We start from the raw sequence: 27,883 nt of genomic DNA, 5'->3' as shown, positions 1-27,883 counted from the left end.
TATATAATATTGAAGGGCCTTAATTGCAATATAAAGCTTAAATTTACATAATGAAAAATATTTCCATGACCTTAATGTTTCATCTTTTTAGATAAATTTGTCTAATTTTTGTACTCAAAAGCATTTTTGCTCACAAGTTGCTTTGGATTTGCTGCTGTATATAAATAATGGTGACTTGACTTAAATTGATATAGCACATTTTACATTTTTGCATCTGTTGTCTTCTTGTTTTTAACTTTATTTTTACTGTTGTCTGTCAAGGCGCTTTGTAAACCCTTGTATTTAAAGGGCTATGTGAATAATTATAAGTTATATTTATTACAAGTGTTTCAATAAGAAAAACATGGATTAAGTATTCATGACTCTCATTTTACTGTCTTTACTGTTAGATTAATCAGAAACACCCAAACATGAGGTTTGTTTATAATAGCAAATAATACAAACAACTCAAATGCAACACAGTATATTCTCAAAGCACCTTTATTCATTATTTCTCTTTAGATAAACTGGAAAATGTAAAGTTGTATTAACCTTGATTTTATTAACTGAAAAAATGAAACCGGATATTATTCTTTCCTCTTGAACACCTGAAGACAAACTACATCTTCACACGTCAGCTCCTGTAGAAGAGATTAATTCCGCTCATGTTATTCAGCAAAGAACTCATTAAAAAGTATGAGAGCAGCAACGGTGTTAAAACTTCTAAACTTATCAGTCCCATTCTTTTGCTCAAAGCCTCCCACTAATCCAACACACTTCTCTTTAATATATCAGCCCAAGTTACGGTTCAGAAATTTCACAGGAATCCAATTGTGAAGATCAATACTGTCACCCACCAGGTAGAGTTTGTCTCCTTCGATCCAGTGTTTCCAGCTACGGTTGGACTTCTCGCCTTTCTGAGTGCACACCAGCTTGTCCCCCTGCCACATAACCAAACACTGCAAGACAGCATTTTAAACCTTTTTAAACAAATAACAGATTTTCTATTTTTATTTTTGACTGAACACTGTGATAGATATTCCCCTCTCATAGGCTCACATGGCTGTTCTGAGGTTAATGCAACCATGACGACTCACCAATTCATGCTTTTGGTTGATGTAATACACACTTATTATGATTGCTCTAACAACAACCCTTTACAACCGTGTGAAGAGAAATTTGTCTTCCTGATTTCTCAAAAGCATCCAGTAATTGTACACTACAGTGATAATACAATAAGTTTAAGATTATTGTTACATTCAAATGTTCAACAGATGGATATCACCATTAAACTTCCCCAGTTAATTATTTACAACTAGACAATATTAAAAGTTTTTGGAAAATGAATGAGTAAATACAGTATGAGGTATTATCTATCAACACATGCACGTATTTGCAAATATTTCCACAATGGAAATCTAAGCAATGAATAAAACCAGATTCAGAATTCTTGCCTCATTTTGTTGACATATTAGAATCACAGGCTTTAGGAGAGGAGATTTTAGATATCTCTTCTTATTATTCTTATTTAATTACCGTTTTTAACATATTTTTAGAAATAAAATGTTGCAAAGGCTGCAAAGGCAAATAAAAAGATATTCTAAATTCAAACTGCACTAACAATAGTTTATTTCTGTGTCGGATTGGGAAAGTAAAGATATAATGAAAGGTTTAGCTACTCAAAAAAACCCAAAAGACTCTGTTGAGAGCTGTTTCATTTATTGACTGATTGCCTTACTAGCAGTAACATAGTCCCAAAGAAATTGAGAATATATACATATATCATATCAGATAGTTATTCTACAGAGTAAGCTGTGTATATGGTTTATTTAAATCTAGTTATTTTATTGAGTTAAAAAGATTTTATCAATACGCTTAGAACATCATTGGCTAGTCATTTTGTGCAGTACTCTGGTTGCTGTACTCTGAGTGGTTTACCATATAAACTGGGTGTTATAGAATTCCCTTTTTCTTTTTTTTCCATGCGCAATGTTGCCATCCTATATAGAAGCCCATCTCTGTATAATATACGATACATGTTATATTTGGTTGCTTCAGTCTGTTCTCAGCACTGAGAGCTCTCTGGAATGTAACTAAATACATTTACTCAGGTATCTCATAAGTAGAATTCTGAAGTACTTGCATTTTAGTCAAGTATTTTCATGCTGTGCTATTTTCTGCTTCTCCCTCCACTACATTTCCAAGGCAAATGCCTTGCAAATGCAGAGACAATGGACTCCTCAGGCTGGCAGTCTATCTCCATCCCCTCCTCGCTGCTCGTGTTCTTCCGGCATGTGGAAGCTTCCAGCCTACTGAGGGGGCAAACCTGCGTCACCGCCAGACAAAAAAACACTTGATATCTGCTGCGATTTTATGATCAGTCCGAGGAGGGAAAAATCCTCTCCTCCCCCTGTTTCTAATTTATGTAATGCTTGTACTCCATTAGATTTATTTTAAAGCTTCAATCTGTAGTTATTTTGCACGTTCAGAATGGTAATGTCAAAATTAGTGTAAAATGAAAGTGATATACATATTAATTATTGTAATCTAAAAGTATAATATAAGTATATGATTTTTAATTGGACCAGCATACATAATGGCTAGTTTAAGTATATTTTGATGCTAATACCTTGCACTTTTACTCAATTACAATTTTGAATGCAGATTTTCTTTTACACTGTAGAATTCCTACTTTTACTTCAGTAAAGTATCTAAATACTTTTCTTGTATGGACACATTATGGACTCCATGCACGAGAGGTGAACCCACCTTGATGTTTCTATTGTCTAGTCCCTTCGTGTACTCATCAAACTCCACCCCTACAGTGAAGGCCAGCTCATAATTCCTGAAGGTGCTCAGTGTTTTGAACTCAAACTTGTCTCCATCTTGGGTCACCACTTTGGTCTGAGACAGGGAGATGGCAATTTTCCTGGTAGCAAAGTCAATATCTGGGAGCAGAACAGCGACATGTGATTAGACAGTCTGTAGCTCAAATAATAAAAAATTATGTAGCATGCTTTTTGATTGAGAATAATTTTTGAATTTGCCTTTTTTGGTTGTACTTTACAAGAATCTATACTGAAACCCAACAGAAATGCTCTCAGAAAAATTGAGAGAGCATGAATGTTTTACCTGTGCAGCTTGTATAAATGTGTCACAACGCTCCTTTAACACTATTTTAATATGTATTTAAAACATTTCAGACCAAACATGAGATTAAAGGTGTCTTACTCAACACTTTCAAGTACTCCTCAAAATTGTCATTGGTTTCCAGTATCCATTTTCCATTGAAGTCTGCAGGCATGGTGGCAGCTGGTGTGGTAGACTTTACACGGTGGCAGGAGGGAAAGGGGCAGGCTGTCCCCTTGCTTATATGCAGGTCAGGGGGCACGAGGGCAGAGAATTATTGATAAGTGACTCTACTGCCTAAAGACGATTGGCAGGGGCGGCTGTTTGGGAGGAGGAGGGAGGGAGACTCGGCCTTTTCTTTCAGGCTTTGTGCGGTCATTGGAGGAGGTTACTAAGGGCAGAATCAGTGGGTGCCCACACACCATCACTCTTTTTCTCACATGAACCTTTAAGCAAATACACATGCACACGCTGCAGCGTACAATGTACAGACAGGAGAAGCTGTTTTGTAACATGTGCCAACAGTTCTTTCTCTTTATTTGATCTTTCTTTCTGTGGCAAACTGAGATACTAAACCAGAATGTGTGAACTTTGAACGCAAAGGTTTTTAAAGTTCAGCTTGTTGCAGGGGAAAAAAAATCATTATTTGTGTACAACTTTTTATTTGAAATAGATTTGCAGCTTCTAAAGAGAGAACAGTGTGGGTTTTATGCTGTTATCATGCTGGAACAAACACGTCTTGAACTGAGATTTAAGATGAATAGAAAGAACTGAAGTAACAATAAGAGCAAAGGGGGACTTCATATTTTAGATTGCGATCTAATAAGAGCAAGAGAGTTGAGTAACTGACTTCCAGCCAGACAACACACAAATTTAGGAAGCATTTTATTGAGAATAAATGCAGTTCTTTGGCGTCTGACTCTGTTCGGACCTCTCCCTGAGATCATCAGTTTCTAACCACCCAGAGCAAGAGCAGGGAGGAATCAATAACAACCCCCTGGAGAATCATAAATAAACAGAGCCTGAAGGTAGATGGTGGCCGGGCCTGAATGCACAAGAAGCAGCAGGAGCCAGAACAGCAGCGTGAGCAGCAGCAGCAGCAGAGAATGAGCAAGTGAGTTAGACAGCTTCTACAGACTCGACAATTGGTAATGGCAAAGCGCAAAGTGAGCTGACAGATTAGCTGATTCAGAGCACAGCGCAGCTCGAGTTGTCTGCTTCATTCACAAGTGGAGGACCTCAGATTCCTCTGGCATGGCTGCAAAGGCAGATAAAAAGAGCTTCTAACTTCAAACTGCAGTAGGATTGTTTATTTCAGTGTGGGAATGGGAAAATAAAGATATATTGGAAGCTTTAACCACCCAAAAAAAGACAAAAGAATCTGCTGAGAACTATTTCGTTTATTGATCGATTCATTTTACTATCAGTGGCACAGTCCCAAAGGAATTCAGAATATATACATTTATGATATCAGATATGTATTCTGCTGAGTAAGTATCAGTAAAGAAGTTCAGACTGAGATCTTACTGTTTTCCATCCACAACAATCATTTGGAAAATATAACTTAATAATTATATGACTTTTCTTTTCAACTCATCCATAAGGCTCCCTCTTGTTATTTCATTCATCAATCTGGTTCATCCATCAGATTAACTACACCCCAATATACCTGCATCCATCCCATCTAATCCTGCTAATCAAAGCAGCCAAACAGAGACAAATACAGAGCATTGCTGTTTATGATGTTAAATGCAACGCTTTATATCCGCCCCATATGAACTGGCTTTATCAAATTAAGGCAACGGTGTAGATGGAATATAAATGAGGTGAAAATAATATTCAGAATAAGATCATGGATATAAGGAGAGACTAAAGGAACGTTGGATTGTGCATCAGAGGCCCAGGTTGTGTCAGATGTGTTTATCTGACGATCTGTCGGCTCGGGGCAACGTCTGCTTTAGGACTTCTTGAAGACCTGCTTGCTAACAACTCCTGCAGCTCTCAGCTCCTGCAGAGAATCAAACACAATTTTTAGATTAACCTGCAAAAACTTAGTAAAGCAATGGTGACAAATAGAAATGAGTTAGCAGGGGATGTCAACTAATGTAAGTTTAATGGGAATTGCTTTCATTTTTAACCAGTAAGAAGCCCTTTAATGCCGTAGCTGAGCAAGAACTAGGAAAACTTGAACAACCTGAAGACAATGTGGATGACATTTGTCCAAGTTAGCAACAGTAAGTCAGAGTAGGAGACGCTAATAATGCATCAGTTATCGATAAAGGAAGAAACACTGAAAATGCAGTATTTCAAATAACCATTATACCATTCCACACTAATCTAACCTACTTCTACATTACATCACCGTCCTGTGAAAACTAAAATGTTAACTTTTCGTAAGCTGTAAAAAGATTCTTTTCAGCTTTGAGCAATGTATTTTCCAGATTATTAAACTTTATTTCATCAGGTAGCCTCATTTTGATTGCAAGTGAGAGCAGACAATTAGAGATATTCATTAATCAGACAACAGCATACACTCACAAGAGCTAGGGAAAACAATTACAACAGTCACATTAAAGAAAAGAAACTCCAGATAGTAAAGCTTTGATATTCACAAGGAAAATAACAAATGTAGCTTGAAGGCAGTTTACAGTTCATTGTCTTAAACTAGTTCTGCCAAGAGAAATGGCAAAACGTGGAAAGTTAATTTTCAGGGCTCCACAATATATTGTTTTAAAGCATCTGCATTGGGATGTGTGAATGCACAATACTGACATTGCAAAAAGGGCAATGTGAATAAGGTATAGCAACCATTTTTTGCTGCTTGATTTAAAATATAACCTCCAGGGCTCTCATTTTACATGATTACTCTGCAGGAGAAGTCTGATAAAACATAATTTTCTCTGATTTAAGTCATCTAGGATGCACTGAAAATTAGGACATGGTTGCAAAAAGAAACATTCGCTGTATGGAAATATTTCAGCTACAGAAAGGATGATGACCAGAAGCAGGAACTCTGGCTGCAGTGTTTGTTCATTTAAAGCAGCTCCACAAAGCTCTGCATGATGAGTGCGACACCATCCAGAGCTGAAAACTATTCTGAATGCCTTTGCCAGTGTTACAACATGTGAGGAGGGTTCCAAAAGGGCTTTTTCAGCTTTTCAAAAATTGTCTTTTACTTTCTATGCAGATGCACTCCCCAACGTAATCACTGTAATCATTCTAGGATGAATAATTCGTTGTAAATAGAGTTATTCAGGCCATCTGGTGATAATTCCTGTATTTTCAATATGCATCTCCGAAAAACAAAACATCACAATGTCAGGTTTTTTCCCCCCAATATTATGCAGAACTGTGCAGTAGTTGTTGGAAAATGTGTTGCAACCACAATCAAGACAAGAAATTTAGTCATGATATGAATACTGCTTTTGGTCAATAAGAAGGTTCATCTAAATCTGTGACACGGAGATCTTTAATGGAGTTTTCTCAACCCATGCACACAAAAAACAACACCAAACTTGCACGGATTTCCCTAAATAAAAACATTTTTTCCAGTACATTTTATCCTTTTCCAAGTATGCATCCAACCTGCAATGCCTTCTGTGCCACTAGAGGTCACTGTTGTTCCATATCCAAGGCCTGTCTGAGCTCTTGGAAACTTTCCACTAATAACTAATTTCATGGCTGCTGATTGAAAACATCTGTCGGCACCACTTAAACCAAATAATTTGGCAGATTATTTTTACTTAGCTTTGATAGCAGTAATCATAAAGAGGGAAATCTGATAATGCTGAGCTAATGAAAATGCTAATGTGCAAGTCGTGACTTTAAAGTCTTCTGAAATGTTCGTTGCAGGCCGCTATAAATTTCACAGAAGAGATGTTTGAAAAAAGGTCACTGAAGTTCTTTTAACTGGACTTGAATATGCAAAGTCCAGATGAAGAAGCATGGCTGCTGTGGGTACATGTCGGATAGACTCAATTCATCCTGATCAACACAAGAGTCGAATGAAAGAGCATCTCGCATCAATCTTTCTGCTAGATCTGCAGGGAACGGTGGGGAATCAAAATAAGTACGCCTGTCTGGTTTCCCCTTGAAGTACTAACTTCAGAAGCAGTTATTATGCAGAAATACTATGAATTATTTGGTCGTAGCCACACACTTGTAACTTTCAGAAATAATTTCTCTTCTGTCCGCACACCACACTGACTAATGGTACTAGTGCTGGAGATACTGGGCTAATTCATAGTGGAGACACATTAAAATATATGCGCTGCACATACAGTGCTGAGAGGCATTTTGGACTTGGATTAAAGTGTCCAAATTGCATATATTAATATTCATGGCAGGAACTGATGTTTTCTTACCAGATGAAGCTCATCTCCCTCCACCCAGTGGGTCCAGCCTCTTCCTTCAATCTCTCCCTTCTGCACACACACCAGCTTGTCGCCCTCCCAGGTGATGGTGGTCTGCAGGAGATGTGATCACAGTGCAAGATGCATCTCAGAACAGCACATATTGGTTGAAACGTACAGTTTATAATTATGAAAGTGTTCCTCATCCCCCACTTCAAATAATTATTCAGATAAAATCTTCCTATGCAGACAGATGTGGCTTCTGTCTCTCCTAGATACACTCCAAATCACTAACAGCTTCTCTATAATCAGCCTATCAGCATACAAAAAAGGGTTTTAACACCACAGATAATCTTTCAATCTCTTCAGTATTCAGTGGCACAGACTGATTAACTGAAAGTCTGCACTTTGGCTCTTTCTTTGCAGTGTCTGACATCAGTCTTCATTACATCAATTCACTAACAAGAGTGTGACAAGTTTGAGGAAAGTTTTTCGTGAGCAGGAGGAAAGTTTTGTATAAAATGACCAGATATCACCACAGTATCTGCTCATTATGCTGCATTCTGGAGGGTTTATATAGACTAAGTGTCAGCGCCGCAAGTGCACACACCTGCAGTAATGCAATTTATCTGCACTGTAAAACAGCGTACAGGAATGTAGTCAAATTAACTTCACTTAAATAAAGATTCAATAAAAAATGAGTTGAATGAATGAACAAATGAGAGATAATTTTACATATTACAATACATTTATAAGAAACAACACTACCATTAAAGCAGGCTTCATTGTATTTACTGATTTACTGTCTAATTCTATTTTATTCTATTCAACTTCCCAGAATGCATTAGTAGAAAGTTCAAGCTCCCCAGAGACTCTGAAATTTTTTTTTTTCTGTGGTTTGAGAAACCTGACATGGTGGAAAACTTGCTGTGTGCCTTTAATACATGTTAAACAAGTTATAGTTGTTCATTTTTGTAGTAATCAAAACAGCTTTAACATGACAAAAAGTACTGAATTCTGTCCCTGCACTTGCAGACTTATAATTTATCTCACTATAACCAGAAAGAGCCTCACTTTTATTTCTATTATTAGTATTTTTTTTTTATTACTTACACTGGTTACATTGATTTTAACAGCTGAGGCTCTAAGTTCTCCAGGTTAAATAAAGAAGAAATTCAACTTAATATCTTGTTTTCTCAAGTTCAGCAAATTTAATTCAGCTGGTTTAACACTCCTAAGAAGACTATGAACTAAAAAATTAACTGTGCCATTAACTTACATTTATAATGCAGTAGGGGAATTTATGTTTCTAAGCTGAATGAACGTTAAACAATTTACAGAACGTAGCACCTTACTAGTGCCTTCGGGGTCTGACTTGTGATGCATCATCCGTGCACTAATTAACATTTATTAAACCCACAGATCAAACACTCACCATGCATTTCCTGTCATCCACTCCAGACAGATCCTCCTCAAACTCTTTGCCCACGTAGAAGTCCATGTTGTAGTTTTTGAAGGTGCTGAGGGTCTTGATGATGATGTGGTCCCCTTCGTGAGTGATGTCCTTGTCAGGCTTCAGCAAGTTGGCAATTTTCCTGATGGCAACATTTACATCTGGTCCCCAAGTGAGGTGAGAAAATGAACAGGAGACAAAGAGAAGCAGTGAATTCTTTGTGCATTTCATGACATATATGCATTAAAAAAATTTAATAAATTGATGTAATTGGTAGCATGCAGTGGAGTTGAGTTTGTCTAAATGAAGTTAAAAAGTAATAATAATGCCACTCAGAAGTGCTAAAATCATTTGATGCCTTTCAAACGGCATTGCTGCAGTCCATTTTAAGGATCGTCAACTTGGAAATTTCAATTTTTCCAGCTTAAGCATTTGCTTTACTCAAACATAAAGTGTCAAACATGATTTTGTTATTTGTTATTCAGTTCTTTCATGTTCTTTATTCTGTAATTGTACTAGAAGAAGCTGATGGTTGTGTTGCAGCAGAACAAATTTAATAAATGTAAACCTTAGACATACAATTATACTATAGTATATAATAATATGAGTTTGCACTTTTAGAAAACCATTTCAAAGGGAGAAAGTGTAATTTAAAGTTGATAGATGCCACAAAAGTAAACTGACATCACCAAAACAAAAAGATAAATTAGATATTTTCTAAAAAGTACTTTATTTTAACTTCAGATCAAGTACACTTTTTACAGTGTAGTACAGTTCGCTTCATGGAACATTTGTGTTGAATTCATTCAAAATAAAAATCCAAATTATGCGGGAGTTCTTATAGGTTTTTAACGTAAGTTTTGCTTTCTATCTTTTCCAGGCCTGACTGCTACTACCCTGCTACAAACTCACCTAAAGCCTTCATGTACTCCTCGAAGTTGTCGCTGGAAATCATCTTCCAATATCCGTTCAGATCAACAGGCATCTTGGCTGTTTGCTGTTTCTCTACTTCCAGTCACTGAGGAGGTCCGCTGTGGAGGGATGCAGGCGACGAAGTGCAACAAGCGCAGCCCCAATTTGAACCAAACTCACTTTAATCCGATTACCTACAGAGTTTCTTTCTTTCTTTCTTTTTTTTTCTTATGAAAATAGTTTGGCCCTCCCACTTCCCTCACACGGTCAATAACCCCTCAATCCTCACCAGCTTTCCCTGCATGTTACATGTAGGAGACATGCCGCATTCATACATAACATGCAAACACTTGTGGGATTTATGCTGGAGAATGCTTACTTGTTTAGGTGGGATTAGAATGAATCCACCTCCTTTAATAATCGGCCCATTTATTCCACGTGTGGTGGATTTGGCCTGCCAGTTAGCCGTGTTGTATAACTTGATCTTTAAATAAGGAGTTTTATCAAAGTGCAGGGCCATTAAGAGTCAAATTAAAGAAGTAAAAATCAGTTAGAGTTCTATTAAAGTTGGTTATATAGAGAACATACATTGTCTATGAAATGTGCTCATCCTTTATTTTGAAGTTTTTCCCTTTTATTACTTTTCGACATTGAATCCTAATCAATATAATCTGGAATTTTTGACAAGAATTTACAAAGAAAGACTCTTTCATGTCAAAGTGAAAACAGATTTCTACTAGTTCTAATTAATTATGAGTATAAAATGTAAAAGAACTTACTGCATAAGTATCCACCCCCTTCAAGTCAGCATTTAGTAGATGCACCTTTGGTAGCAATTCTAGCTGTGTGGATAAATTTCAACCAGCCTTACACGCATGGACGGCAATTTTACACCAAAATTGCTCAAACTCTGTCAGGTTTGACTGGGATTATGAGTAAACAGCCCTTTGCAGGTCTAACCACAAATTCTCAAATGGATTATGATCTGGGCTCTGACTTGGCCACTTAAGAACATTCACCCTGTTGTTGTCTTACTTCTGTGTAGCATTGACTGTGTGCTTCGTGTTGTTGTCTTGCTGGAAAACATATCTCTTTCCAAGTTGCAGCTCTAATGCAGACTCCATTAGTTTGTCCTTCAGGATGTTCTTATACTTTGCTGCATTCTTTTCACCCTTGTCCTTTACAGGCCTTCTAGCACCTGCTGCTCACATGATCCTCACATCATGATACCACCACCACCATGCTTCACAGTGAGGATGGTCTGTTTGTGATTGTGTGCAGTGTTTATGTTTTGGCCATAGTGTCTAGTGTGATGTTCAGAAAACTTAATTGTGGTCTCATCAGACCAAAGAACCTTCTTTCAGTTGACTTCAAAGTCTCCCACATGCCTTCTAGTGAATAATAGTTGAGACTTAATATGTTGTATGCACAGTTTCTCCTGTCTCAGCTGTTGAAGCTTGTAACTCCTCCAGAGGAGTCATTAGTGTCTTGGTGGCCTCCCTCACTAGTCTCTCTCAGTCCAGTTTTGTCCTGCTTTAGGTAGATTTATGTTTGTGCCATATTCCTTCTGTTTCTTGATGATTTTACTCTGGGACCACTGATTTACCAATGACTGGACCTTCCAGATACAGGTGTTCTACTGCAGTCACTTGAGACGTGTTCACTGCACTCAGATGATCTCAGTTTTACTAATTGTGTGACTTCTAACACCAATTGGTGCTTCCAAGGGGGGTGAATATTTTTCATAGGCACAGCAGCCAGGCTAATAGTCACAGTACAACAGCATCATCACCAGGGCTTAAAATCATCCAAATGGAAGAATGAAATGCTGCACAATATGCCTGTCACATCTTTTGTCTTGCCTAAATGACTCAATTAATTTGATAATCTCTCCTCAGGGTCGGCTGCAGTCAACCCACTGTCTAAATCCTTTACAGACTGGAACACAGGCAAAGACACACACACACACACACACACACACACACACACACACACACACACACACACACACACACACACACTCTTTATCATCATCTTTCAAAGGATACCCTTCAGTATCAGTGGCACAGACGTGCTTTCAGCCATTGGCCTCAGTGAGAAAACACCTCCTGTAGCTGAGCAACTGTCAGGATTAGTTTAAATCCTTTGCTGGATGATAATGGGGAAACTGAATAGATCCAGGATGAATTGCTGTTGGGAGGCTGCTGCAGAGCAGAGACACCCACATGATATCCATATGAGAAGAAATGGAAAAAAAGATACAGATTCCATTCTGCAGCTGAAAAACTTGGTAGCATAGTGGTTAAGCTGTGCTCTTTTACCACACACACACAGATACACACTAGATATTTTATAAAAAGAAAAGAAAATTGATTGGAAATATATCTGACCAGATCTGTTATTAAAAGAAGATTCTTGGATAATGGATATTTTTGATGTTTTCAAGTTTGTTTTCACTCTGATATGATTCAGTTATTCAATGATTAATGCTGAATGGCTACATCTGTTTTAATAAATGATGGCGGACTGTGTAAACACCAGGAGCAGAGATGGAAAAAGCCTTGAGTTGACAGGAAAAAAAACAGAATTCAGGCAAAAATACTTTAAATATACAGGATTTTATTTCACTTTATCCAACTGCAATGATGTGAAATGTGTAAAAACTACCAAAGATGAAAAACACTTAGAAAACATATGTAATTGACACTATGACATAAAGATGAGGCTCATTATTTGCAGCTCTTCATGTGAATGATGCTCTAGACATCACACTGGATCTGGATCGATGTTTCCTGTTCAAAACGAGTGATGCCTGGAAAACACATTTAAGCCAAATAATGTTTCTTTGTAGACATTCACTGGTTGTGCAAACCGCTTCCAAGCTGCAGTCCAGAGGACGTACACGGAGCTTCCAATCCTTGAAGGGAAGCACTGATGAGTGAGTGAATTTACACTTCAAGGGTTTCCATGTTCAGCTCCGTCTATCAGTCGTCCAGACTCTTCATTGGTGTGTGAGCCTGTTTGATGAGCGGTCTCAGCACTGTGCCCTCATTTCTCCTCTCGCTGTCCTCTGTGTAGAGGTTGTGCCGGTGAATGTATTCTATCACAGTGTCTGGGATCAGGTATTTCACGCTCAGGCCTCGTCTCAGCGCTCGGCGGACCTCCGTGGCGCTCGTCTCATTCCTCACCCATTCCCTCACCAGGAAAATGTTTTGTCTGTGGCTGGACAGCGTGTCCGACTCGTGGACGGCCCGCTCAGGCTGCAGCCTCCCTCGACTGACGCAGACGAGACCGAAACGCCCGACCAGCTCTTCCACGTGGTCGTCCCGCCACAAGCCTGGGATTTTAAAGGTGTCGAGGAAATCAGCTCCACATAGAAGCTTTAGCCTTGGAGACGGACCTAAGGTTAGATAAGATCAGACAAGATAAGCCTTTATCAATCCCACGGTGGGGAAATTTGCACAGTTACAGCAGCAAAGACAGAGCAAACATTAAGGAAATGTAGTACAAAAATAAAATAAACCAAAATATACTAGTGCTAGTTATAGAAACAACAGTAATGCATATGCCAGTAGTATTTCACAGATGCTTTTATGAATAGAAATACTGACTGAAGTTTTAATATTACAAAGATTATTCATAAGTAGAAAAATACCTATGTAGCATATGTTCTAATATATGTAGAAATAATAGATATCGCACAGGGGTATAAGAAGAAAGGCAGAATTAAATGGTGACAGGGAAGTTCTTTGAGTATTTACCATAAAAGGTTAAAAGTATGACATATGTATGACATAAACAACATATAAAGCAGGCTGTCAGTCACACTGGAGCTTTCAAAAATTAAGGGTAGCAGTTTACAATTAGTTTAAAATGCTTGCTGATGTAAAGAATACCTTCTAAAAGTACCAACGGACTTTGTTTTCTACTCACTCATCAGTAACTTGCACAGTTCTGCTTTAACCTTTATAGCCTCATTGGTTTCCTTCCAACGATTGTAGCCCAAAATGATTGCTCTGTGATTTGGCCGTTTACTGAATCATTGATATTTCAGTCCTCATTTCGTGTCCTTTTCTGAGCAATTATGATGGCAGAGTGACATAATCCTCAAGTGGTGCTAGTTTTGAATATGTGGAAAGAGTCCAGTGGGTGTTTGCCAGCTGGCTAGTCCACAATCACACACAATCACGCACACGCACACATGCACGCACGCACGCACGCACACACAAAAACATGCACTCCAATAATATATCAGTGAAATGTCTCCTCAAAGAGTGTTCATGCTGCTGAGGAGCAAAGTTGTAAATTGTAAGCATTGGTGATGTGAATATCAAAGAAACAGAATGTGAACATTCAGAGTCCGGACCAGGCAAATAAAAAAGCACAGCATGATTAAAATTGATTTACTATTTCTACAAATTACACAACTCAGATATTCGTGGTGCTGGAGGTGAAAGCAAATCACATAATAACACCAATTATTCAAGGAATTCGACTTTTACATAAAACTGTGTGAACTTGTGTTAAGAAGACTCACGTCCCACATAAATTGGAATAAGAGGAAGACTGGAACAGCCAGGAAACTTAAGACTTTCCGTCACAAAAAAAAATGTCAGCCTTTGCCAAAGGAATACATATTTTATCGGCTTCATCTCTGATGGGATCTCAGGGGTCTTCCAGTCCAATGTTCTATTTTTCATAGATTTTGCCATCTTTATGCAATGTAGTGTAAAAAAAAAAAAAACACAAAAAACAAGCTGTTGGACCCAAAAGATATCCCTGTAAATGATTTTTTGATAAATCATAGATAATCCTTGAAAACGTTCTGAATACTGATTGGCCAGCTTTCAGTTATATAACAAGCATCACGGTCACACATGTTCAAGCTATGCATTTGTAAGTTTTTCAGTCCTATAAGCATTCATACACACACATGCTCACAGAAAACCGTTACAGCCATCCCTGATAATCTTTAACTACGGTTAGTCAGGACCACAGGGCACCATTAAACTTCTACTTTGCACGTGTTAAGCGCAGGCACATTATGTGGGATTAATGTAAATCCTTCCCCTGCAACGCTTGTTAAAGATCGAATATCAAGCTAATATCAAAAAGAGTCTGCAGACTTTCTAGCAGCGATGCTAATGTTAGCACGCTCAAAACGCCAACATGCTGATGTTTAGTAGCTCTAATCTTTACCATGTTTACCAGCTAAGTTAAGCTGCACTGAACACAAAGCACAGCTGAGGTGGAGAAGAAAGGCAACACAAACCGCAGGGTAAACTATGACCTGCTGGTGGCGCTAGAGGAGAAGTCAGGGAATCACAGAGGAAAGTAATCCCTTGGGGACCGTGAACATCTGCAGTTCATCAAGTTCAGATGTTACGGTTGAAACCAAATGATGGATGTTAAGAATTCACAGCCAATGATGCAAATAAAAACTAAGCATAAAATGCCAGAAAACAGTCAGTGGTCAAAAGATTTCAAATCTGTTCCCGAGTTCTCCACAATCAAAGGCACTTACTTGAGAGAGGAGCGATGTTTCCACTGGAGTCATAGTGTGTCCCATTGTTCTGCTCATACTCTTTCAGAATACGCCCATAATGATACCTGTCCAATAAGCCCAGGAAAAAAGCCAGACTGAGACTGTTCATTCTCTTGTTTTTATGAATATGTTTCACTTATTCATTCATTTTTAGTAACTATATTGTGTCTGTTTATGTGTATTAATTACAGTTTTACTCTGTTTATGCATGTGCTCAGGAAGTTTGTTATTAAATCCAAACATTATGCTAATAAAGCGTTATTAAACTCAGAAGAGGAACTTAAAAATAGATGAATGAAAAACTCCACTGTTTTCAAGTAAAGCTTCTTAAGGTTGTTCCAGAACTTTTGAATGTGTGTGTGTTTGTGAGTGAGTGTGTGTGTGTGTGCCAGAAGTAAGATGGTGTGTAGTGTGGCCTACTAACAGCCTCAGGACAACAGTCCACTTCATGCCTTGATCAGGCCTTGCGTTGTGCTAAAACGGCTTATCGACAACCAGCTAGGAGGAGGAGGAGGTGTGTGTGTGTTTGTGTGTGTTTGGAGTGTTTGTGCCAGCCATAAGGGGTTTAAAAAATGGGAATCAGGGAAGTAAGATAATAAATAAAATGAAACAAGTGGAATGATGCAAATGCTGCAAGTGGATGAGCCCAAACATGTACACTAGTGCTACTCAACTTATGATCTGCAGGCCAAATTAGATCCCCAGCAGGGTGCCGGCTGGCCTGCTGACCATTTTCTAATTCACAGTGATATAAAATGGTTCACACTGCGGTTTGTTTATATAGTAAATGCTCAATATCATGCCTTGGCGGTTACTCAGTTCATTTGAAAATATATCATTTCCAAGAAAAAAGTCTCGCAGGATTTTCGGTTTTAATTCACTTAATCTGATAAATATTTTGGTTTGTTTATTAACTGGTCCTTGGCCTCCTGTTATTTTGTAAAAGTGACCTCTGGTAAAAGCAAGCTGAGTATCCCTGATGTGCACATCACATACAGTAATTGTATGTTTGCCGTGTGTATATACAGTGAGCAACAGTTTTCTATTCAGTGCTTCCCTTGGGCCAAACAAATGTCATATTTCTCCCCAGTAAGCATCTGTGATAATGAGTGAGCCAACTCTCAGCTGCCCTTCTTTCAAGTCTTCTTACTCAGAATGCAGCACCTCCTGCCTGCGTCTGTGCAAACAAATTCATGTTCCAGACAGCCTTTTGCAACCGCTCCGTTCCCTCTCCGCCAATGAATTTAACAGCCTGTGCCCCTAATTTCACCCCATGAGGAACTCAGAGCTCATATGGGTCCAGACTAGTCTGGCGGCCCCAGAGAGACTAAGACCCATAATTTAGGTGCAGGGAACCTGGTAACAGTCTGTTACAAAAACAGTTGAAGCTGGCATAATGAAGGGCTGGCAGAGAGGCAGCAAAGCAGAGAGCACCTCTGTGAACTCTGCTGGTGCAGCGGTTTCCTCGTGCATTAACACCTACCATGATGTGGCATGAAAATTGAGGGTGATTTTCCATACAGCAACTTAAGTTTCAGCTAATACTGAATATGCAAATCTGTAAGAACAGCACAATACTAATACGATACGAGCAATCAGGTCCAAATATTTTAACTGGAGACACAAAATGTAATTTCACAATGTTTGATCACTTGCAGCAACTGCATTTCCTCTGAACTCTGCAAAAATGACATTTTTATGGAGTAAATCTCCTTACCGATTAGGCACTGAAACAGTTTGTATTAAACAGTGAACAGCCAGAGAATTATTGAGTGCAGTCATTAAAAGTGACTATAGTAGCAGATGTAATTATCAGTGAGGTGCTTTGACAATGGGTGACAGAAAAAAGGAAACTGGTATAACCCCTTCGTTTCCTGCATGTTCTCCACTGTATATCCTGAGATGTGTGGACATTTTAAACCTGATTTGCAGTAAAAATGTTTTATACCTCATAGTGACCACTGTCTCTGTCCAGTCTGGCTGCTGGCTCTCCCATTCATCAACTGTGACCCAGTTGGAGCTCTGCAGCGCCAGCTTTGCCATTGCAATGCGATGCTTAGCCAGCACCAGGCCTTGCTTTCCATAGCCGTCACTCACTGGAGACACGATGCCACCCACCACCTGGTACTGGCCTGAGGGGACAGAAGATTAATGCAGCATTTCTGGGTCAGGACAGCTGATTAAAAAATGGAATATGATTCAGTAGAAAGAAGACTCTCTTAGAGATACTGATATTAATACTATTAATGCTGTGTCAGATCTCACGTTTGATGTCACATTCTACAATTAATCTTCATAATGAAATGATCAAGACGCTTGATAATGGAGAGAAGAATCAAAGTAATCAAGGATCAATTTTAAGAGTCTAGAAGCAGCTTCAAAGAGATTTAAAGTTTTCAAATTCACATTTTGGTAGGGGAATGCAGATTAAACTGTGCTAAAATCTTATGTTTAATAAAACAAGTTAAAACACATGTATTTGCAGTACAAATGTTGAGCAAAAGGAGAATAACAACAGCTTTTATGTGCAGCTCACAGTAATTTCTGATAGTTAACCTCAAGCTAGTCAGCTGATGTCTTAAAGGTAAGGATTTAAAGGGGAACTATAAGAGCATTAATGTTCCTACGCACTGAAATGCTGCACTGTGCATCGATTCACAAAGGATCTTAGAATGAGACAGCTGACTCAGGACCGGTAAATTCTTACGGCATAATGATGTCATTATGACCATGTGACCAGACCAGGGCTCATACTCAGAGCAGCTTTAGGATGTAAATGGTTGTGAGTTTGTATAAAAAGACTGTCTGCTGAGACTGGGACTGTGTGGCGGCTCACATCAGAACACAAAGCCAAGAGTGAGTGAGCTTTTTCAAAACAAGGGTCGCAGTAGGTTCAAAAAGATTAGCATATGTTAGCACTGCTTGTATTGCTGTCAATGAAATACACAAAAATGGCGAGTGTTAAAGACATTGTTAAGTGAAAATCTTTTTTTTACCTTGGTAACATCATTATTCTTCCTCGGAATCAGTATGTGGTGTGAACACATTGAATTCCTCAAATATTACAACAAATGGCAAAGCACAGAGTGGTTTAACAGTGTTGGAGCAGAGTCGACAGTGAGTTTTTGTGCTTGAGCTGCACCGAGTTGTTAGGAGTGAGTGGAAAAACTTCATAGAACCTGCAAATTCTGCAAGGCAACTTTGTGTTACATCAAAGCCATTTTAAAGCAGGAAGGGATTATTTTGTGCATGGTGCACGAGAACTCCACTGCAGGTTCTAAGTCTCAGTTACGTTATGGTTTTAATAAAATTGCTGTGGTAAATGTGTGACAAAAAGCCAACTTTCACACCTAGCGACACAGCAGCATTAGCATTCATTTGTGTCTATGGTAACTTGGCAAATCTCAGTCCTAATCCATATACACACAGGCATAAAACAGTTTTTTTGAACTTTTGTACACACATAAATGCAGTCGCTGAAAATGGACCTTTTGCAAAAATCCTTTCAGGGTGAAAATGTGAAAACAACTCTATTTGCAGTATTGACATGCAGACAGGAATGGCAAAGTTGTTGGCGTATTAGAGAGTGTGTGTGCCATTACTTCCTTTGTTTACACAAGTATATCTGTGCAATGTGGACGTGGCCATAATATGGCTTGTGCTAACCTCGCTAATACAACTTTTTACATGTTTACAATTAAAAGTACAGTTACTTTTTCGCTATATTGAGGAACTGAGGCGTCACAATCAGTCCACACATGCGGTTTCTCCTTCATTGTTTGTAGCCTTTTGGAACCAGTGATAGATTTTCTTCTGTCTTTATTCTCACATTTGTTTCAGAATGATGTAGTAAGAACCATTTTACATAATACATGTGTACGCATGGACTTTTTTGTATTCAATCAGCTCCTAAGACAAACATCTGCATCATTAGCTTGTTGTCTGTTTTTAATTGCTGCAATTTTAATGTTTCTCAGGCTGCTGTCTTGGCCAGGCTTCCCTTGAAAAAGAGGTCATTGTATCTCAACGGGACCGACCCGGTTAAATAAAGGCTAAATAAATAAAAATAAATAAAATAGGTGCAATTCTAATTCAATACTCTTTCTATCAAACTCATTGAATATCTCCTAATAGCCCGCTAGCTAAATGTTTAAATCTTTTCCCAGAATTGAGGACTCGACCTTTAACTTTGTATATCTGCCAACTGGAGCATACATAGGGTTTGTTTGCTGCTCCTGCTGCTAAAAATAATGTTAATAGAGAAAGAGTAGTGAGACTGAATCAAACTCAGTATCAAAATATATAGGTTTTTAGGCTACAAAGTGAATCTAAATATTCCTAAAGAGCAGCAGACTTGTGTTGCAATCCTCTGTAGGCACATATTTCACAATAAACATTTGACTGAACTGCTTCACGAAATAATATTACTCAGTGAGCTGCATACAGGAGATCTTAGAGAAGCTGCTCCTGCACTGAAGCTTGTCCAAGAAATGAGATAAAACACACAAACGATTAGTGGTGTTTGAATCTGACCTGTGCTGTGCATGTGGTCTCTGGCCAGCTCGAACAGCCTCATGTGCTGGTTGGTGATGGGATTAAAGGATCCACAGGCCAAAAGGACCAGTGGAACACGACGGGTGGTCATCTTGGTTCACCCTCTGACACCGGGTCAAGAACCTTGGAGGAAAGTAGAGGAAGATGTTATTTACGTTGCGCGAGTCAGACGATGTGACACAAAGCTGACGAGACTTAAGGAAGCAAGAGAGACACTCAACCTGAAATTACAAGTGCTGGTACAAACACACATCAAAAAGTGAAAAACCTCAGAGCCATCTTTCACTCAACATCTCAATTTTGAGCCTCGCATTAGAAACATAACTAATAATGCATTTTATCATCTGAAGAACATTGTCAGAGTGTGACTGTTTCTCTCTGAAGCCAATAGAGACATGACTGCTGCAGGACTCACTACTGTGACTCTGGTCTCCCCAAGAAGAACATATTTCAATTACAACTGCTTTAAAACTCGGCTGCACGTGTGTTGACTAAGACCAGAAGGAGAGTGTACATGACACCATTTTAAAAGCCCCTGCACTGTCCACTGTCTCCTTTAGAACTGATTTTATGATCTTTTTATTATAGCAACCAAGAAGAGTCCTTTTCTAGAATAATTACAGATTATATGCAAAAAGAGTAACATTTTATGTATCTACAAGCCACTGTGTACTTTCAAGTACCTGCTGCTTTTGTTGGCGTTTTGTAAACGCTTAGTTTAATTGAATTAACTTCAACCTATTTGTCATTTGTTTTTTTTATATCCCAAAGCAACTTACAAACTATGAGTGCAGTGTTTATATACAGTAGGTGATCCCACAGAGAGGAAAACCCACTGCGTTTCTATTCTCTACCCATTTATCATCAGGACAGCAAATGCGCAGAAATGCAGGCAAGAATAAAGGTGGCAGCGCTTTGCAGGAGTCGGACACTGCAGTGGTGTTTTGTTTTAATGTCCACGTTTGTGTGTGTAAAGAGCCCAGAGGGAAATTAACAACAGCAACTGTTCAGCTTGATTTAACCACCCACTCTGGCAGGCACCCAGCCAATACCTCATTTCACTTTCAACTAACCAGTTTCCTAACCTCCTACAAAGTTATGCAACCGGTTAACTCTGTCGAAACTTTTATTCGCACTGCATTTTGAAGTCTGAAGTTATTATCTGGATTTTGCACTTGAGCTTTTTCCCAACTATGAAAGCCATTATGAAAAACCTTCAGGCTTCTGAGCAGACTAATGCAAACAGTCCTTTATAGCATTTATATTTTGGGTAAGAAATTGCACAGACACGGGCAATGTTCTTCCTGCTGTAGAATGGGCCTTCGGGAGCTGACTATGTAAGGGAGTAAATGATTGGTTCATTTACAACTAAAGCACTGCATGCTTGTGTCACCATATTTAACACAAATCTATGCACTGTCTTGTTATTTATGAGCATTTCATAAACAAAAATATCTATAATTTTTGAGAAAATCAAAACCAAATCAGCAAAACTGGCTATAACTTCTATTTTTCACAATTCTTATCATTTCAGTGACTTGAAACCACTATAGCGGAGGAAATACCCTAACAGGACGGTCAGTGAATTCCTGAAGAGAAGTCCCTGCTTTTAAACAGGCTCCTCACTTTGTTTGGTATATCCTATTAGATCCACCAGGATATCTTCTATATGAGATTGTACCATACCATTTCGCTGTACTGCATTTGGGTAATCAGCTTTTCCTGTAACAGCCACAAATGATGTGAAGAGCTGCACTTCCATCCGCACTTTCAAAATTAACTTAAAAAAGTTTGCTAGAAGCTGCTCAACTCTGGCTTTGATATTTTATTCCATCCTGTGGTCTTCATGAATTGTATTTACTTGAAAAGGATGCATTTGTGATGTGCTATTGTGTGTGGTTTCATACTATGTGTCTTGTGTGTTCTGTTCTCTATAATTTTGAATTTTGTTGTAAAAAAATGAATACATTGAAACTATATCAGAGGCCTATTTTCTGTATGTTGATTGAAAGATCCAGGATCTGCTGACCCTGTTTACACTAATTGGGTAGGTCAGTTCATCAAATCCTCAAGTGATTTTGACTCAAATAGCTGGATTCAGTCACCTCGATGATTGAATAGTGGTCATTGACTGGGGTATGCATGGAGAAACTGGAAACTGATCACCAGCTCTGTCATTGGAGGAATGATGAAGGAGAGAGTAGACATTTCTTCTGTTAGAGTGCCATGAGAAATGTAATGATTTGCACTCATTGTAATACCACAAAAGCAGCAAGCAAACCAGAAAAGAGGCATAAAGTCGCTGACAAATTAAGTAATAATCTTCCTACTACTGAAATAATAATATTTGTGTAATGTACTTTTCTACTACAGTGCAGCAAACCCATAATATATAGATGTTACAACTTTCTGCTGATGTATTTCTGCCTGACAGTGTGCAAACAGGACATGGACACTCCTGCCACCGTCACTGATTTATTTTGTGCTTAAAGTTCATGCTTTATGTGAAACTTTGTCAGAAAAGTGGGAACATGTGCTATTCTGACTTCACCGTCTAGCTTGAGACATCCTCACGTCCAGCTACCTGCACCCAGCTGCTGCACAATAAGCACATCTGTTCACCACGATCATTTTGGAAACCAAAATATAGTTGATACTATTAACAAAACGATATTATGACCATCTGACGTATAAAATGGCTCCGGAACGCTTCGTGTCCACACTTACATTTTAATAACATTAGCCTCAAGATTAGCAGAGAGCTAGCGTATATTAGCTCGTCCTAAGACGCTTTAGTGACTGAACAATATTAATGGAGTTTAACGTTCGTCAGGACGATGATGGTTGCGATCATCTGAAGGAAGTTAACATTAAATCCGGTGCAAAACAGCTGAACGGGATTCGTTAATTTATTCCACCCGATGAGTGTAACGTGGAAGACAATAACATTAGCTTATGGAACGTCAAAACCATTTTAAAAAATCCGTCAACACAGCATTGATCGAAATGCACTTTATCAATTATTGATTTATTAAGACAATAAATTTAAACTCGTCGGATCTGGATGATTGAAACAAACCACCCAAACGACGTAAAGAGGTGACAATCGTGTTATTGCTTATTAAGAAGTTTTTTTCTAAAATTAGCTTGGAGCTAACCAAGCGCTACAGTTGGAGAACGTCTACAGTGTGTGTCCTGTTGCCGAGCAACAGCATCGAAGGCCGACATGTCACACCACATTATGATGTCACAACACATCGGGACGTCAGAACGACGTCATACATTCCGATCTGAAACATATAAATCTGTCGACTTTCTTCAGACAATCAGAGCACTCCCAGGAACTTCTGAGAAGACAACTGAGGACTTTTCTCCAACCACTGAGAACTGAAACACTTCAACACTGCTTAACTACGATGGCCCAACACACCCAAAGAGCCAGCACAAGGATGTTCAGCGCTGCATGCAGAGCTGCATCAGTGGAAGGCAACCTTCCAAAACCAGATGAAGCTGAAAAACTGAAAGACAAGATAAAACAGCTTCAAGAGAGGAACCTGAAGTTGCAGCAGGACCAACTTCTGTATGAGAAAGAGATCTCAAGACTCGAGAGGAACAACAAGAGTCTCTCCTCTAAACTCTGGACCACCCAACAGGAGCTGCAGACCCAGAGAGACCAGGCAACGGCCCTGGAGAAAAGGGCATGTCTGCAGAGACTCTCCAGACACATAGAGCTCCAATCACGTCTGGACCAAGCCAGAAAGGAGGCAGCAGACCAGCAAAAGCTACTTCAGCTGGAGCACAAAAACCTTCAGATGGATTTTGAAACACTCCTGTCAGAGAAGGAGGACCTTCTGAAGGAGAACCAACAGCTGCAGCAAGAAAGCAGCCAGATCCTGGAGGAGAAGGAGGACCTCTTGGTGGAAAGAGATGTGCTGCTCAAGACCAAAGAGGGAGTGGACAAAAAGTTCAGACTGCTCATGGCTGATAAAGTCCAGGCAGAAGCTGCACTGGAGACTGAAAAGAACAACAACGCCAAGTCTAGCCAGCTGCAGGCAGAGGAAATCCAACGACTCCAGGCTTCGGTGGCTGGTCTCTCTGCGCTCCTCTGCGCATTTCAGGAGGAACATAGAAAAGAGGCTGCAGAGAGACTGGACCTACAGCAGCAGCAGATCATGCTGCAGAAAGAAAAGATCGACCTCCTGAAGAAACAAAACGAACTGCAGGAGGAAAATGAAGCCATGCAGGAGTTGCTGACGAAAAAGAAGACGGGATGCTTCAGCTTCCTGAGAAGGACCAAGAAGCCTGGGCCAAACGTTGAGCAGAACCCAAGCAAAGATGGAGAGCAGAGAGCAGAGCAAAAAGCCAAGACAAAGAACAAAGAACACAAAGACAAAGATGACAAGACTGAGAGGAAGAAAGGTCGCTGGAGCTGGTGGCACAAGAAGAAGTGAGGCGGCTGGTTGCAAGCCGACAGCCACCATAATGTCTCCTCCTTTCTCTCCCTTCTCCTCACCCTTTTGTCCCTCTTCTCTCACTCCTGCTTCTGTCCTCACCCTTTTTCACTCTGCTCTCACTCCTTCTTCTGCCTTCACCCTTTTTCACTCTGCTCTCACTCCTTCTTCTGCCCTCACCCTTTTTCACTCTGCTCTCACTCCTTCTTCTGCCCTCAGCCTTTTTCACTCTGCTCTCACTCCTTCTTCTGCCCTCAGCCTTTTTCACTCTGCTCTCACTCCTGCTTCTGCCCTCATCCCTCTCTATCTTTTCACCCCTCTCTCTATCCCCCTCTTCAACATAAAACTTTAAAAAATAAATAAATAAATAAATAAATAATGACTTGGAATTTTAACATTTTCAAAATGACAAATATGTTCCTAAATGACATAAACCTGTCCAGAAGGATGCAAAAAAAGATGCAACATAACAAATACTGTATGAAATGGTTCTGTAACTGTCCAAAATGTCTCAAAATGGGTCTGAAATGAATCACAATGTCTTAAAACTTGTCTCAGGTAACATAGACTTGTCCAAAATGCAATGACAGCTGCTAAAAATAATGACCCAATAATTGTCCATAATTACTTGAAACTGGTCCAAAATGACTCCAGATTTGTTCAACATGAAATTAACTCAAAATGATAAAAGACACTTGATAGAGTTTAGAAATAATTTTCAAATTTTAAAGATTACCTTTCAAGCATTTATTGCTGTTTCAGTCAATTATTTTTGTGTCATTTCTACTTTTATTTATCGTATCTGTTTATTATCCACTGATGAACATAAAGTTGCTTTTCATTCTTTGCTTTAATGCAATTACAAATATTTATAATATTTACAACATTGAGACTCCGACCAACAACAGAGCTACAGTGACTGATTAATTGATTAGTTAAGATAATCAGCAACATTTTTAATTGATTCAAGTTAAAGGAAAAACACAGAAAATTCTGTGATTTCAGCTTCTTACTTATTCATATTTTCTGGATTCTTTCATACTCTATGAAAACTTAAAAGAAGCATACCTTTAAATCTAAATGAAGAATAATCTAAAACTGAAAAAGACTTTTGAGTAAGAGTGGGAGATAAAAATGCCACAAACTAGTGGAAAGTGACAAATGTGTCCATTTCAATTGTTCATCACTCTAACCTTTGTGTGTCTCCTCTTTTAACAATCTCATAATTTATAAAGTTTTACTATTTATTCCTGAATATTCAGAGCAAATACCAGCGCATAAAGCACTTGGGAGCAGGTTAAAGTAAAATACACAAATATTCTTCAGTCTTTTTTCTACTAACCTGTTTCTTAATATATCACAGATCAATTAATGTTTGCTGTCCTTTAAAGGTAAATAGCAAAAGGGCAGAAGGCCAGCTGGGACAGACTCGATCCCATCCCACATGTTGGCTACCAATCAACAGATTTTCTAGGTGTAAAAAGGGAGTGAGGGGATGTTCTTTCTCATAGCAAGAGCAGCAGCAATGATTTAATTTCACATAAAGTAAGCTCGTTGGACATTGGTGCTATTTCTGTTACAAATTTATTATCACAGGCCCTGAGGTGTAATTTCTTTATTTCGTTCAATAATAATTGTTTGGGGACAGTGCCAGAAAACGTCATCACACCAGCATCTCAGCAGACAGATGAGGTGATGATAGATGAGAACTCAGTGTCTGACTACTGATCTGGAGAATATGACCACTTCACTTCTGATTACTAAAGCTCTGTTTGCCACTGGTTTCCGCCCACCAGCTAATGTTGTTTACAGTCAATTAACCTGATTTCAAGCATGTTTGATATCACTGACAGTTTCCTGTGACAATCAATCTAACAGTGTATTTTTGAGCACAGATGTGGAAGCTTATCTTCCACCTGATGTTCACTTTGTCACCTTCCAAGATAAGTATCCTTAACAAAATATAAATGCAATATGGAACACTTTATTACATTCCATTTTTTTGGTTGTTACATAGGGAAATGAGTATTTGTTGTTCCAGCACTCGGCATCCCTGGTATCCACTATACTGAAAATGATAATGAGTTGATTCAGAGTGGAGTCATAGACCAGAAACTACATGTCAGCAACAAGTCACACATCTGCAACACATAGTTAATGAGGTTGTCGATGGGTTGATGGACATTTTAGGGGACAGAATCTTGTCAGACACCCAGAGCTGCCTGAAACACTTAGAAGCCAAATGGTGGAGTTGTAGACATTCAAGTGTGTGGCTACAGCCTGAACTGACATGCCAGCATCCATCACACAAACAGCTCAATCAAACCGTCTTTCTTTTGTCATCTGAATACAGCCACATTTTACAGTCACTGGTTGCTGGTCACACTATCTAATTGTTGTCCTTTAAAGACAAACCTGACTGTGGATTAACTCAATGGTCGAGAATTTGTCATCATTTGAAAATCTGACAAATTTTTCGTTCACTCTTGGCTAAAATGAGCCCTTTTCTAGTCATAACAATAGAAATTAGATTTTTTTTAACTTCAGAAAATAATCATTGATTCTTCATTCTCATCGCACTATTACTGCTTGTATGTTTAGACCTACTTTTACAGTATTAATTGTAAATACTGTTATGCAGGTGGCACCTCATACTGTTCCCTCTAGTTATGTAAGTTAGTGTGGACTTAGGTAAGTATGTCAGGTTGTGTACAGCCAACAGGAACAAGCTACGTGCATTATAGACGGTTTCTTTATTTTTTTTTACGCCATTGTAATAACGACTCGAAACTGCGTAATAGTTCTATTTCAGTTAAAAACACCAAGAACGGTCAGTCAACGGGCAGTCTTCTTGACATTGAGCATGTATTAGCATTAATTAGCTTAGCATGCTAAAGTACAGGTGCAACGCGACATTAGGGGAACAAAACCAACGCAAGTTTATGAATAAAACAGAAGACCTGCACATTGTAAGGGTCAAATCACAAAACACAATGTTTAAAGGTAGAAGTGGGAATTCATTTCATTACCTTCCTTTCACATTGTTGATATTTTGTCTGCGTGTCACACTTATTACGCTCCGCCGCTCCGAGGAGCTGCTGCTGGATGGTTCCGCTTAGGAAACCTGACCGGGGTGAGACCCCTGCTGGAGGGAGAGGGAACTGATGGAGCTGTCTGTGGTGCTGGAACACAGTGTTTTATACAGGCTGGTTGTACTTTCACACAGTAGCGATGACCCACAACTTGCCATCCATCAGCTACTAGTTTCACAGCATGAACTAGATCGTATCTGGCTCCAGAGTGTCAAGTTTATTTCTTTTTAGGAAACATATGCAAACATTAAGCCATGGAGATCACAGCAATTAGCACCACCTAACATATAAATCACATTACATAAGAAAGATGACTTCAATTGTATGAAATAACAATAACTTGAAATATAGTACAGAGGAGAGAAAAAAGTTTTTAAAAGTCAGTCAAGTGTCAAATATGCAATCAGGATGTTCAA

General features: G+C 38.9%; 2 protein-coding genes across 2 annotated transcripts; both read right to left on the bottom strand.

The window, feature by feature from the left end:
- Positions 1–464: 464 nt before the first annotated feature.
- Positions 465–27,518, bottom strand: nmnat3 (nicotinamide nucleotide adenylyltransferase 3). The gene is made up of 11 exons (XM_035953992.2): positions 27,405–27,518; positions 19,904–20,047; positions 17,319–17,502; positions 15,350–15,435; positions 12,812–13,225; positions 8,896–9,074; positions 7,473–7,574; positions 3,211–3,379; positions 2,749–2,927; positions 837–938; positions 465–620 (listed from the first exon to the last, which is right to left on the bottom strand). The coding sequence occupies exons 2-11, from the start codon at positions 20,013–20,015 to the stop codon at positions 567–569; spliced, it is 1,581 nt and encodes a 526-aa protein (XP_035809885.2). The 5' UTR covers positions 20,016–20,047; positions 27,405–27,518; the 3' UTR covers positions 465–566.
- rbp1.1 (retinol binding protein 1, cellular, tandem duplicate 1) lies at positions 4,491–9,984 on the bottom strand. The gene is made up of 4 exons (XM_023282683.3): positions 9,826–9,984; positions 8,896–9,074; positions 7,473–7,574; positions 4,491–5,116 (listed from the first exon to the last, which is right to left on the bottom strand). Exons 1-4 carry the CDS (start codon positions 9,896–9,898, stop codon positions 5,066–5,068), a joined length of 405 nt encoding a protein of 134 aa, XP_023138451.1. The 5' UTR covers positions 9,899–9,984; the 3' UTR covers positions 4,491–5,065.
- Positions 27,519–27,883: the final 365 nt, after the last annotated feature.

This window comes from Amphiprion ocellaris, chromosome 10 (genome assembly GCF_022539595.1).
Source record: "Amphiprion ocellaris isolate individual 3 ecotype Okinawa chromosome 10, ASM2253959v1, whole genome shotgun sequence".
NCBI lineage: Eukaryota > Metazoa > Chordata > Actinopteri > Pomacentridae > Amphiprion > Amphiprion ocellaris.
This window is presented reverse-complemented; position numbering and strand designations above follow the sequence as displayed.